The 14,391-nt window shown below is 37.6% G+C and overlaps 1 protein-coding gene across 3 annotated transcripts in view; it reads left to right on the top strand.

Moving 5' to 3' along the window:
- ARHGAP29 (Rho GTPase activating protein 29) overlaps nucleotides 1-13,829 on the top strand; it is a 76,987-nt gene extending 63,158 nt beyond the window's left edge. For all 3 annotated transcript variants that reach the window (XM_059069860.2, XM_067040169.1, XM_067040171.1), the window contains 7 exons: nucleotides 599-738; nucleotides 1,028-1,216; nucleotides 1,481-1,618; nucleotides 5,950-6,182; nucleotides 7,403-7,733; nucleotides 7,867-7,975; nucleotides 10,141-13,829. In XM_059069860.2, the coding sequence (XP_058925843.1) occupies nucleotides 599-738; nucleotides 1,028-1,216; nucleotides 1,481-1,618; nucleotides 5,950-6,182; nucleotides 7,403-7,733; nucleotides 7,867-7,975; nucleotides 10,141-11,024 (2,024 nt within the window). In that variant the 3' untranslated portion in view covers nucleotides 11,025-13,829. The remainder of the gene's footprint in view (nucleotides 1-598; nucleotides 739-1,027; nucleotides 1,217-1,480; nucleotides 1,619-5,949; nucleotides 6,183-7,402; nucleotides 7,734-7,866; nucleotides 7,976-10,140) is intronic.
- The last annotated feature ends 562 nt before the right edge of the window (nucleotides 13,830-14,391 follow it).

Genomic DNA, 14,391 nt, shown 5'->3' with positions numbered 1-14,391 from the left:
TTGCAGGCTCTAGAGTGCAGGCTCAGCAGCTGTGGCTCACGGGCTCAGCCGCTCCGTGGCATGTGGGATCCTCCCGGACCAGAGCTCGAACCCATGTCCCCTGCATTGACAGGCAGATTCTTAACCACTGCGCCACCAGGGAAGCCCTCTGGTAGGATATTTATAGATAACTAGCTAGTATTACTTATAATTTTGTAATGAATTGAGAATAGCTTTATCTTCAATGCAAATAATGCTGACACACTGACCTCATGTAGCTAGTTTTATTCCAAGCTTTCATAGGGTCATTTTCTAAGAATGTAATGCCGCCTGTGTAATAAAGGACATGTTAATAACAGTGTAAATTCACTGATTCTGGAAACATTATGCCATGCTATTTTAGAAGTATCTTATTGGTCTGATGGTGATTTTTACTCGTAGCTTAAATGTTTGATATATGTGTGCCTTGTAAGAGATCTATAAGTTGGATGCTTATTTTGTTATTATAGTAAGAGCTTTTTGTAATCTTATTTAAAGATTTTTTTTTAATGTAGTATCATACGTTATAATTTTTCTGTAGTCTTACAATTCTTACATACTATTCTACTTCTGTTACAAGGACCCAATTCCCTCGGAACATTTAAGAAAACTTTGATGTCAAAGGCCGCTCTCACTCACAAGTTTCGCAAACTGAGATCCCCCACGAAGTGCAGGGACTGTGAAGGCATTGTGGTATTTCAGGGTGTTGAATGTGAAGAGGTAAGATCTTTCTGGAATTACATTAGCCCTTTTATGCTTTTTGCTTTGAGCAATGCTTTTTGTTATTAATTTTACCGATTAGGATCTTTTGCAAATGTATTTTTAATAAATTGAACCACGGTGTACTTTCTATAATTGTATATTTCATTTTGCTAGTAAATGTATTTCAAACACCGTAAGTAATACCTTTTAAACTCATTTTTGTTCTGTTACCACTCTACCTATAGTTCTTTCAGCTGTGAATAGTTTTAAGGTGAGTTAACCATTTTAGACTTTCATTTTCTTGTAGTGTCTCCTTGTTTGTCACCGAAAGTGTTTGGAAAATTTAGTCATCATCTGTGGTCATCAGAAACTTCTGGGGAAAATACACTTATTTGGAGCAGAATTCACACAAGTTGCAAAAAAGGAACCAGATGGCATCCCTTTTGTACTCAAAATATGTGCCTCAGAGATTGAAAATAGAGCCTTGTGTCTACAGGTACATTATAACTTTTAAAATTAAAAATTTTTAAATGTAAATGTGATTTGTTCTAATGATAAGGAGACATTAAAGAAGAACAATGCTCTCAGTTTTTACTAAATAACTGAATTTATTCAGATTTATTTGGAAAATATTACCTCATTGGGTCCTAGTTTTTTTCTAAAATATTTAGAATTGAAGTAGACATTAAGTATATTTAGAGGTCTGCATTTAATCATTTATACTGAAGCAGAATTTTGCAAAATTTTTTCTCTTCTCAAGGGAATTTATCGTGTATGTGGAAACAAAATAAAAACTGAAAAACTGTGTCAAGCATTGGAAAATGGAATGCACTTGGTAGACATTTCAGAATTTAGTTCACATGACATCTGTGATGTCTTGAAATTATACCTTCGACAGGTAAAGTTTTTAGCCTTGAAATTTACCATTAAATAGAGCAAAAATATAATTTACGATTTGCTGATAACGTTTGCCACACATATTTTTTTCAATGACATAGACCATGTTAATATCTTTCCTATTATTAATGTACAGATGTACAGATCAAAGAGGGTGTAAAATATATGTACAATTTAAAGACCCATAATAGTAAATACTCATTTTCCATCACCTAGCTTAAGGAAATAAAATGTCTCTGTACCTTACTGAAGTCCCCTGTATGCCCCTCCCCAGTTGTAACCCACAGCTCTACCCAGTGGTCTTTCCTATGTTAATACCTCCCTCTCTTTTCTTAATAGTTTTAATACCTGTTATGTATTCCTAAACAATATATCATTAAGTTCTAGAAAACTGAGTAGAAAGCATAAATCTAGCTGTTTAAGAAACGTCCACCATTCACACTGTTATATGAAGAATTCAGCCAGTAGAACAGTGTCTGGGTCATAGTTTGGCTTAACTTTCATAGATATTTTAAAATAGCTATTGTGAGAGGTTAGTAGTCAAGGTGTGACTGCATTCAGGGAACATGAAGTTCACCATAGTTGCGGGGCAGGGCTCTCCTATAAGCTAGGTACTGGAAATTCAGCAGGAATGTGGTCGGGAGTGGACTTGCTCTATATTTTCTTTCTTTGCTCACTCTTGTACCTGCATGTTATAGGAGTAGGTCTGAAGAAAACGCTTCTGTGGGTGAAGTAAGTGGCTGTAGTGGCTCAGGCAGCAGTTCATGGAAGGGTTACAGGAACAACGAGTACCTTGTCATGATAAGCCAAGTACAAAAGATCTGGGACAAGCCCAGCTGCATTCTGTCCTTGGGTGAAGCTCTCCGTCCTTGGGTGAAAGTGAAGAGACAGTTGGAGAGAGCATAGGGACGATGGTCCTTATTGTGTCCATCTCAGGAGCTTTGTTCTTCATTTGGGTCCTTTTTAATATGGTGAAGAGCTGTCATCCTGGGATCTCTCTTCTCTACCCTCTTCTGTGTCATGTCTTCCTGTTTTTTATTTATTGTCCTGTTTTGGTCATGTCCATCATTGAGCAAGGTGGAATAAAAGTAAATATTTGAAACTGTTTGATCTGTAAAGGTATTTTTTCTGCTTTCTTGAATGGGAATACTGTGAAAGTTTATAGTATTGTAGGCTGAAAATTATTTTTCTTCAGAAATTTGAAGGTGTTTTTTAATTCTCTTTGAAGCCTGAAATCCTTCTCATTCCTGATTCTTTTTATATGGCCTATTGTTTTCTCTCTGAAAGCTTGTAGAATCTTCTTTTTCTCTCCATTATCCTAAAATTTCATAGTGTATGCCTTGATGTGGGTGTATTTTCATCCATGGTTTCAGGCACTCCACAAGCTCTGTCATTCTGCTTACTTGTCCTTTAGTTCTTAGAACTTTAATTTTCTTGCTTATTTCCTCCTCTCTATTTTCTATTTTCTTTCTGGAACTTATATTTGGATACTTAACAACTGCACTGGTTCTCTAGTTTCCTTCCCTTTTCCCTATTTTCATTTGTTTTTGTTTTCTTTTAACACCTTCTAAGAAACTTCCTCAGCTTTTTCTTCCATTCCTACTGTAAACTGTTTTATTTCTGAGAACATCTTTTAATTTCCAAGAATTCTGGCTTTCTGTCCCTTTTATAGCATTCTTTTTTAAATTGAATGCAGCATCTCTTCTACCTGAAATATTCATAGCTTTTTTATTTTTTATTTTTTATTTTTTTGCAGTACGCGGCCCTCTCACTGTTGTAGCCTCTCCCGTCGCGGAGCACAGGCTCTGAACGTGCAGGCCCAGCGGCCATGGCTCACGGGCCCAGCCGCTCCGCGGCACACAGGATCCTCCCGGACCGGGGCACGAACCCACGTCCCCCGCATTGGCAAGCGGACTCCCAACCGCTTTGCCACCAGGGAAGCCCTGTAGCTTTTTTTAAAGAGGATTCTTTCCTCTGCTTAGCTTCTAGCCCTGTACAATAGAAATATAATATGAGCCCTATATATAATATTAAATTATCTAGTAGCCACATAAAAAGAAACAGGTGAAGTTAATTTTAATATTTTATTCAACATATTGAAAATATTATCTGAACATCTAATCAATATTCTTAAATTGTTAATAAAACATTTACCTTTTTGGCCCTGACTCTTGGAAATATGGTATATCCTTTTCATCTAGAGCACATGTCAGTTTGGAGCAGCCAACTTGCCACTGCTCAGCAGCCGTTATGTGGCTAGTGACCACGATATTGACAGCATAGTTGTAGACCTTCAACTTGGTTTTTTTCCTACTTATTTTGACTCTGTCTTCCATAGTTGTCTCCTTAAAATTAAAGCTTTGGGAACTGAAATCTATCCAGAAGCTCTTGAATACATGAAGGCTTTGAAGATTTTGAGCTTTACTGTAGTGTTATCTAGGAGAGCTGTTTGAGAAGTACCTGAGGTCTGTATCTCTAGTTCTCTGCTCTTGGGCTGGTCTGATACCCCAGAGAAAGGTCTTTCCCTGCTTACAGGTATGGTTCCAGAACTCTGGGAGCCATGTTAGGTCAGAAGCTCCAGGATCTCTGCATTCAGCAGGCATACAGTCATTAAATCCTTATTTTAAGATAGTTACCCACCTGTTCCTTGTGCTTGGCATTGCCCGTCCAGAGACCCTCTGTTTCACGCCGCCCAGAGAAGAAATCTCCAGACTTCTGAGGTTGCTCAGGAGCATGGAGTGGAGACAAGGATCTAGAAATCTAATGCTGTTTAGATAGCTCACCCTTCCCTGAGATCAGAGGACCTAGTCTGACAGTCCCTGAGTCTCCTTAGGATCTGCTAAATCATGTTGGTTCTCAGTTTGGAATTTCAGCTTTCTCAGGAGTGCTAAGTCAGCACTTGTTCACCTCCTCTTCAGCTTGTGAAATGTTACTTTTGTCCCCATTCCTGTTCTTCCAGTCCTGTAAGCTTAACTGTATTTCAGTGGGGTTGTAGAAGGGAAAGAAATTAGGTACAAATGTTGGATGTGCCACGTTAGCCCAGGAAACTATTATCACTTCAATCACATTTTATAGGATTCTCAACTGAGAAGTGGAAACAGTATCTTTGAATGACTTTTAATCTCATAATGAATCATCCTTTATTTCTTTTAGTCAGTGGAGGAGAGGAAAAAATGTCTAATACTATCAGCTCTCATTTTATCCTAGGAATACTATGGGACCAAAGCTTTAGTGTGGGAAACCATGCTCAATTCTTACAGTTAAGAGAGTAGCCTTTGTTTACTCATTACCAAGTGGTAAATCTGAAGCTCCAAGAGTGACCAAGATGGTAGAGGTAGAAATTAATCTCAAGGCTTCCCCTCTTTGGGAACAGAAGGGGAAACTGGAGAAGTGGTGCCTACCTCACCACAGATGTAGGACATCAGCTAGCCAGAGAGATGCTGTATTTTCCATCGCTGAGCAGTGGAATCATTGAAATCAGTTATGCCAGTAGACAGATCAAGGTGGTATGCCCATTGACAGTTTGAGAGAGGAACTTTTTTTGACCTACTTATGGCAATTCAAGTGGTATTTAAAAATTGGATAACAAAATGTTGGCAGTTTCTTTCTCGTAAGTCATATTGTCTTTTGCTAATCTTCAATCTGGCCCGAGTAAAACACAGCACCCTATAGCTTTTTGTTCTCTCTCTCCCCTATACCAACAGAAAATAAGCTTTTTCTAATTAATTTGACTTATATTGTATATTATCCTGGGTTTGTTTTAATAAAATAGTTGAAGATCATGCTAACTTTGGGGCAGTCATGAATGTAATTGGTATATAGAATATCTATCAGAGCTTTAAAATCATGTCATGTGGCTTTAGGCTTTAGGTTTAGAGTTTTACTTATTACCAGTTAAGTCATTTTTAATATAGATATAATGTATGGTGATATCAGATTCACTTTATAGATCACATCTAGCAAACATATGTACATTTCTTTTTTTTCTTGTCCTTGGGTGTAATTTTTTTTCTTCTAGTTGTATTGAGATATAATTGACATACAGCACTGTATAAGTTTAAGGTGTGCAGCACAACGATTTGACTTACATACATCATGAAATGATTATCACAGGAAGTTTAGTGAACATCCATCATCTCATACAGATACAAAATTAAAGAAATAGAAAAATATTTTTCCTTGTGATGAGACATGTACATTTCTAAATGTGATTGACCTTAAGTCTTGTTACTCTAAAAAGAACATGTTAAACCACCCAGTAGCTATTCAGTAGGTTATTAACAGGGAAAAAATGGGCAGAATGATATTTTTAATGTAATTTTATTTCTTTAGCTACCAGAACCATTTATTTTATTCCGATTGTACAAGGAATTTATAGACCTTGCAATAGAGATCCAACATGTAAATGAAGAACAAGAGATGAAAAAGGATCATCCCGAGGACAAAAAATGTCCAAGTACGTGTATAGAAATAAACCGAATTCTTCTAAAAAGCAAGGATCTTCTAAGACAATTGCCAGCATCAAATTTTAACAGCCTTCATTACCTCATAGTTCATCTTAAGCGGTAAGAATTTGAATAAGACAGACATTGATTAGTGGGTGGATAATTGATCAGTTTTTTGGTTTTGCTTTTATGGGTTTTAAAAAAATTGTGGTAAAATACACATAACATATAAATTTACCATTTTAGCCAATTTTAAGTGTACAGTTCAGTAGTATTAAGTACATTCACACTCTTGTAGTATTTTTACATTGAATGTTTCATTTCTAATATGTGTTAGGGAAAGAGAGACATTGAATATATGTTCATGCAGCCAACATCTTTCCCTCAGATGCCACTTACATGCCAGGCTCTGGCTGGGGAAATCAGGATGCAAATATAAGTTTTCTGTCATCTGTTGTGCTTCTCAGCTTGAGGGGCAGACCTGCACACAAGTGCTGTGCAGCATCATTCTTGTTCTGATGGAACTTTGCTCAACATGCAGTGGAAGATGGGGGAGAGGGGGTCATGAATCAGAGAAGGTAACCCTGGGCCAGACTTGAAGAACTGAGTAATGGTTTGGTGACAGAGAATGTACAAAAGAGCATTCCAGGCAGAGGGTAATAGACACAGAGACACAAGAGATCATTTTGCTTTTGATGACATTTAAGTAACTTGGTTAGGCCAGGATATAGCAAGCAGTAGCACAAAGTGAGCTGGAGGAGTCCTGGTAAAGTCATACATACTTGGCAGATGAGTTGACTGTCTTCTTTCTGTACTCACTAAAGAATTTTAAGCCAGGAATTTAACATGCTCAGGTTTGCCTATTAGATCTTTATGGCAGCAATATGGAGAATAGGTTGGAGGGGAGGTATTCACTTCAGTTCAGATCTCTTTGAATAGCCAGAGAAATAAAAGGTGATGAGAGCTTGAAGTAAGACCAGAGCAGTGGGATTGGCAATAAAGCAGAGAGATCTTTAGGCTCAGCTGGGCTTGAAGACTAGCAGTGAAATAGAAAGTTTCCAGCATATGGACCTGGGAGGATGTAATATATATTTACTAAGGTGGGAGCAGCTTTTAGGGGTGTTTTTTAATTTCTGCTGGTAAAACTGTACTGATTCCTTCTACTTACTTAAATATAATCCTAATACTGTGAAACCCAACTTAGTGTGTGGTCAGTATTTAAGCAAATAAATATGTCCTTTCCCTAGACTTTCGCAGCCCATTTTTCCTCCACCCTTCCCAGCCCATAGTAAACTACTGTCAAGGAAATCTAATACAGCTTTATGTGTTCTGCATCACAGAGTCGTAGATCATGCAGAAGAAAACAAAATGAACTCCAGAAACTTGGGGGTGATATTTGGACCAAGTCTCATTAGGCCAAGGCCCACAACTGCTCCTATCACCATCTCCTCTCTTGCTGACTATTCAAATCAAGCACGGTTGGTGGAGTTCCTCATTACCTACTCACAGAAGATTTTCGATGGGTCCCTACAGCCACAAGATGTAGCTGTGTGTAGTGCAGGTGGTGGTGCACCTCAGGTTGACCAAGGCTATCTTTCGAAGCCTCTGTTATCACCAGAAGAAAGAGATCCAGAACATTCTATGAAGTCACTGTTTTTCTCTTCAAAGGAAGTGAGTTTTGCTCTTACGGAATTGTGTTGGAACTTTGTAATGTTTACATTATTAATAAGTTAAGAATCTTTGAACTGTTTATTTTGAGGTGTGTTTTGCGTCTTCAAGTTTAAAAATTTTCTTCCATCAACAGGATATCCATACTGCAGATAGTGAAAGCAAAAGTTTTGAATCCACTGCATCATTTGAGGAATCAGAACGGAAGCAAAATGCATTCGAAAAATGTGATGCATGTCTTATTGGTGAGTGGCCATGTAAAATGCATATTTGCTGACTTAAAACTGTCCTAATAAACCATGATTAAAAGCCAAGGTGAGTGTCGTTAAGAGAAGTCAGAGAAAGAAGCTTCATTAGTAAGTGCATCTTTGCCAGCCATTAAGAAAGTTGGCTTCATTCTTTACAATAACCCTTCTTATAAAAAGACATCTTGGAGTTCAAAGGTGTGTTTCAGGTGTTCTGAAAACTTTTTTTATTTTTATTTTTGCCATTAATTAAAGTCAAGGCAGAAATCTGTTAAGCAGTATGATGATGATGATTCATTAGCATCTTCTGTTGCTATAGATCATTGTATTGATCTCATTACTCATAAGGTGTCAACTAGACTCCTAAAATTCAAAAAATTTAGACTCAAAAAACCTCTAAAATTTTTTTCAAATGCCTTTTCCTGTCACCTGCCTCTAACACATTGAGCACACTTATGTGTATATCTTTTTAATTTCCTTGACTGTAATTATTTTATTCACTGTATGGTAATTCTAGTTTCAGTGATAGCTACCAAGCTATTCATTCGTGGAAAGGCTTCTACTTGTTACTATAATTCTGTACATCACTAGAGCTAACTTGCAGTTTTTTTTAAGTGCAGCCATATATTTTAAATTTGAGTATAATGAAGTATTAGTGATCACAGCCTGACAGGTCTAAGAAGTAAGGGAGCTGACATTCATTAAGTACCTGCCTGCTCTGTGCTAAGCACTGTGCTTATTGTTTGATTCAGTTTATCTGATTTTATCTTCGGAACAATTCTGTGCTTTAAATAGGTAGTAATAGCCCCATTCAACCCATAGCCTAATAGTCTGAGAGAGGTTAAATAATGCCAGAGGTCATGCCCCTAATAAATTGTTCAGTCTTTGGACCTATGTTTGTGATTCTTTCACTATTCCGTGAGCTAGGGCTCCCAATTAGGAATAGTAATAAAAATAAATGTCATTTTCAAGGGCTAACTCTATACCAGATAAATAACCTCTTTTCATGGTTAGATCTTTTAGGCCACATATAATCATAGATAAAATTATGATTCCTTTTGACAGATGAAGACACTGAGGGGCAGTGAGATGGCCTTGCCTAGTGCAGAAGGGGTAGAGCTGAGTTAAACCTGGCCAGTGGGGTTCAGAGTCTTCACTCTTACCCAGGACACTCAAGTTTTTTCCCTTAGAACTTAAGAATGCACTTTGGTGCCTACAGCCCGACCGCAGTGTGTCAGGTCCCTTAGGGTGTTCTATACACATGGGGAAGCACCTGGGAAATCAGAACAAGAGAGCACTGCCCTGGAAGCCCAGAGAAGAGAGGTCCACAGTCTCGGGTAAGAAGGAAGGTCAGAGGAGGTAAGGACTGTCAAGGCGTTGTGATGGGCTCCTGTCTGCAGGCCGCCGCCCCAAGGAGCAGCATGAGCAGAAGGCTGGAGCTTACCAGAAGTGGGGCTGTTTCGGGGGAGGTGCTGCAGAAAAGGGCAGGGTCTGAAGGACCTCAGGGTCCCAGTCTGACGAAACACGGGTCCAGAGTTGACAGGAAGGAGAAGAAAACACGTCTGGGAGTAAACAGCAAATAGGGAGAATGGCATTTTTTTACTGAAAATAAAGCTATTCAGCCTTAATCAGATGGGATGAATGTTATAGTCCATGTATTAGTTGATCAGATGAGGGCATCTAAGGCATTTAATATGATGTGATGTCACTGTGAGTTGAATGTAACTGAAAAGCAGATTAAGTTGGCTTCAGGGCGTACTCACATTTGGTTGGCATGTAAATTGGTGTAACTTTTCTGAGGGTAACACACCAATATCTTCCTGTTGAAATCGTGACAACCCTTTCAGCCAGCAAATACTTGTTCATACACAGCACATAAGAGAAGCTACATCAGCAAGTGTGGGTTTTTTTTTTTTCACTAACCTGCAGTGAATTTTGTAGCTGTTTATTATATTGATTTAAATAAATATGGAATTCTAACATTTTAATTCAAAGTGTACCTTTAATATTTTATGAGTATTTTACTCCTCTGCCTAGAGAATAACTTGGAAAAAATATATGAAGACCCTTGTTTTGAGGGGGTGTTCATCTATAACTCATTTAGACTCTCTTCTTAACTATGTGCCATAAAGTTTGATTTTTAAATGAATCTTTTCCTTTTTCAGACAACAAAGTGCGTTTGCTTGTAGACCAAGAGCTTGAATCAGCATCACAAAGGATGGAAGATGTTTGTAAAACCTCCAAGCTGCCTACTCTGAAGTCTGATAGGGAAGTAAATGGCGTCGAGAGGCATACTCCAAGGACCAAGATTAGACCTGTAAGTTTGCCTGTAGACAGACTACTACTTCTTGCAAGCTCTCCTAATGAGAGAAATGGCGGAAATATGGGGAATGTAAATTCAGATAAGTTTTGCAAGAATCCTACCTTTGAAGGAGTTAATAGAAAAGACACCCCAACTATTGTTTGTTCCAAATGTGATGGCTTTGATCAGCAACCTCTACAGAAGACTCGGGAGAAACAGTATGAACAAAATGAGCTGACTGCAAAGACTGCAGTGATTGTGCCCAGTGCATTCCAGGAAAGAGAAGTGTCAGTGAGCATCAGGAGTGGTGGGGACCGCCCAGTCAGCACCGCCAATAAGCCATACACAGAACCCATCAGGTCAGCCAGACAGGTGTCCGAGAGGCGGTCTTCTGACTCCTGCCCTCCTGCTCCTGTCAGAGCACCCAGAACGCTGCAGCCCCAGCACTGGACCACGTTTTATAAACCACCCGCTCCTGCTGCTAGTGGGAGAGGGGATGAGGAGAAGTCTGCGACACCCCCCGCAGCTGCGCCCCCTTGCACAACTCACGCTCTCCAGGAGCAGGCGCTGAAATCAGTGCCAGGTTCTGAACATGCATCAGCTGCTCCCGTGCGGCCGGTTAGCAAGCCCAAAGAGAAGGCTGAAGAGCGAGACGTACCTGGTGTGCATCCAGCGTGTCAGAGACCAAGGCTAAAACGGATGCAGCAGTTTGAAGACCTTGAAGATGAAATCCCACAGTTTGTGTAGGCTTGTCAGAATTCAGTTTTTCTTTTTCGTTTGGTTGTTTTGTGGTGTTGTATTTGTTTTCTGGAAGAAATTTTTGACAGGGCCTGTCTTGCATAGAATTGCCAAATCATGGATTTTGTTTTTTGTCATTGTGTTGTGTTATCCTGTGTTGGTTATATTGAATGACAGAATGTTTTGATAGGGCCCCATCTGTGCCTCACTGGAATTATATGTATTTTTGAAGTTGTGAATAGATAGACTCATGTTTTTTAAAGTTCAGTTGATTCCCCATAATATGGTCCATTTAAGTGCATCCCTAATATATGATATAGCTCTCAACTAATAGGTGCAATGGAGGAAATCAGCTTTATTTTTTTGAAGTGAAACTACATGCTTATTTATAAAAGGAATGTCTCCGAGTGCAAGTGCCTGAAAGATCTGTGTTTGGTGTGATTGTTTCTTCACACAATTTTATAGTGTATCTTTGACCGTTTGTGCTTTTATGGTATGTGTGTAACCTTTTATTTTTCAATTGGCGAGTCACTTAACTTTTTCATATTTGCGTAATGGCCAAAAGGCTTGCAAATCTGTATTTAATTGCATTTTAATTAGTTGCCAGATTTTACACGTGATAGGCAGTTGAATTGTACAAAGAAAATGCACTTAAACATGTTTCTAAATTGTATAGATCAGTCATGTTTTATTTGGTTTTAGCTATTATACGTTTAATAATTTTCACTTCAAGAGGCTTTGTTCTGCATAAACTTTTGTTGTTCAACAGTTCTGAAACTTTTGGTATTTTATATAATAGTCCTAAACAGTGTTTTAAAATTCAGTACCTTTCCTTTTAATATTGTCTGGGATTTTCTTTTAAAAAAACCATTTCTTTTGTATGAAGTGTTTTCACTTATGAATAATTTTATGTACTTTTTCTACCTGAGTTTATAACCATTGACAATGTATGTTTCATCTGAATCATACAAAGATATATTTAAGTTGATTCTAAGTATAATTCAATAAGCCTCATTGTTTGGAATTTGAGAGGAAGTATAGATGATTGGATATATTTCATTTATAAAATCCCCAGTTTTTAGAACTAGTATAGTTCTGTTATTTTCTTGGTTTTGTCATTTTGCGTAAAATAGGATATAAAAGGGACAAAAAAATAAAATAGCCTCTTTTTATATGTGTGAATTATATTTGTAACAAATGCTTTTGTATGACCATGTTATACTTGATAAAAAATATATATATTAACCTGTTAAATTATTTCAAGTCCTTGTGGTTTCTCTGAAATTGTTGCCTCTTAGGGTGTGAGACTTTAAGGTTTATTAACCATTGGCTTAGTGGTCAGCACTTGGGGCTCATATGTCCCTTGACTACAGCATGGAACTCATTTTATGGGAAGTTGTTATATAGTTCTATATGACATTAAGGACTAGGAAGAAAGAATAACCCATCTTTTTGTATTGGAGGCTTGTTTTTAGTCCTCATTGTAAAAAATATAAAATAATTGTATTGGTATGAAAACCTAAAAAGAAAATAAGAACCAACATTGATTGAGCCCTTTCTGCGTGCCATGAACTCTGCTAAGTTCCACATAAATTATTTCAAGTTTACAGCAACCTATAATGTGTAGGTAAGTACTTTATTATTCCTGTGTTATGGATAAGGAAACTGACGCTTAGTTAAATAATGTGCTCTAGGTTCCACAGGTGTAACAGTTGGAGTCAAGTCTAAAACACAGGGCTGCCAGATTCTGATGGTTGACCATAATGTTTCTTCGGGTTTTAAGTAAAAATAAAAGACACATTTTTCATTTTCACCAAGAACTTTATTGAACATGTATTCACTGTTTTGTTCCACTACCTTCTTCCATTTTTCAGGCAACTTCATAGTTATATCTTCCCAAAACTTTATCTTTTTGAGCAAAGAACTGTTCTAGGTGCCTTTTACAATCTTCCAGGGAATTGAAATGTTTTCCATTAAGAGAATTTTGTAAAGACCAAAATAAATGGAAATCCGAAGGTGCAATGTCTGGTGAATATGGCAGATGAATCAGAACTTCCCAGCCAAGCTATAACAGTTTTTGCCTGGTCATCAAAGAAACATGCAGTCTTGTGTTATCATGAAGGAAGACTGTGCGTTTTCTGTTGCCTAATTCCAGATGCTTTTTGTCGAGTGCTGCTTTCAGTTGGTCTAACTGGGAGCAGTACCTGTTGGAATTAATCATTTGCTTCTCCAGAAGGAGCTCATAATAGAGGACTCCCTTTCAATACCACCATATACACAACATCACCTTCTTTGGATGAAGACCGGCCTTTGGTGTGGTTGTTGGTGGTTCATTTCACTTGCCCCACGATCTCTTCCGTTCCACACTGTTGTACAGTATCCACTTTTCATCACCCATCACAATTTGTTTTAAAAATTGAACGTTTTCATTATGTTACAGTAGAGAATCCCATGCATAAATATGGTCAAGAAGGTTTTTTTCACTTATGTGGAACAGAAGATGAAAGTGATTAACATAGCCAAGCTGGTGCAAATGATTTTCAGCGCTTGATTAGGATATTTTGAGTATGTCAGCTATCTCCCGCATGATATAACGATTGTTCTCAATTAATGTCTCGATTTGATCACTGTCAACTTCAACTGGTCTATCCGACCATGGAGCATCGTCCAGCGAGAAATCTCCAACACAAAACTTCACAAACCACTTCTGACACATTGTCAGTCACAGCACATTTCCATATACTGCACAAATCTTTTTTGTTGCGTTTCAGTTGCATTTTTACCTTTCTTGAAATAATAAAGTATAATATGCCGAAAATGTTGCTTTTTTCTTCCATCTTCAATATTAATGGATACACAAAAATTCACCAATTTTGATGTTTTTTTTAAATGCACACTGATATGACAGCTGTCACAATACAATCTAACAAAATTGTTTTGCATATAGTTAAAGACAACTAAGTACTACTAGAGCCATCTTACGGAAAAAAACTGAGCAAACTTTTTGGCCAACTCAATAATATCAGGTAGTGTTTAACAATAGAAAATGCACCTTTAAAATTTTTTTATTGTGGTAAAATATGAGTAACAGAATTTACCATTTTACTGTTTTAAGCGTACAGTTCGGTGGCATTAAGTACATTCACGTTGTTCTGCAACTGTGACCACTATCCATGTCCAGAACTTTCTCATCATTTCATACTGAAACTTAGAAAATGTATTTTTTTAATTTTTAGACTTTTTATTCCATAATTTCCTCATAATGTACATAGAGTTTTATGTTTGTTTTTTTAAATTTCCCCATAGCATATAAACCCCCAAATTCACATCTCAACACTAAGTTATCATCTTTATTTTTCTCGTGTGGACAAAGCAA

This window comes from Kogia breviceps, chromosome 1 (genome assembly GCF_026419965.1).
Source record: "Kogia breviceps isolate mKogBre1 chromosome 1, mKogBre1 haplotype 1, whole genome shotgun sequence".
Lineage (NCBI taxonomy): Eukaryota > Metazoa > Chordata > Mammalia > Artiodactyla > Physeteridae > Kogia > Kogia breviceps.
This window is presented reverse-complemented; position numbering and strand designations above follow the sequence as displayed.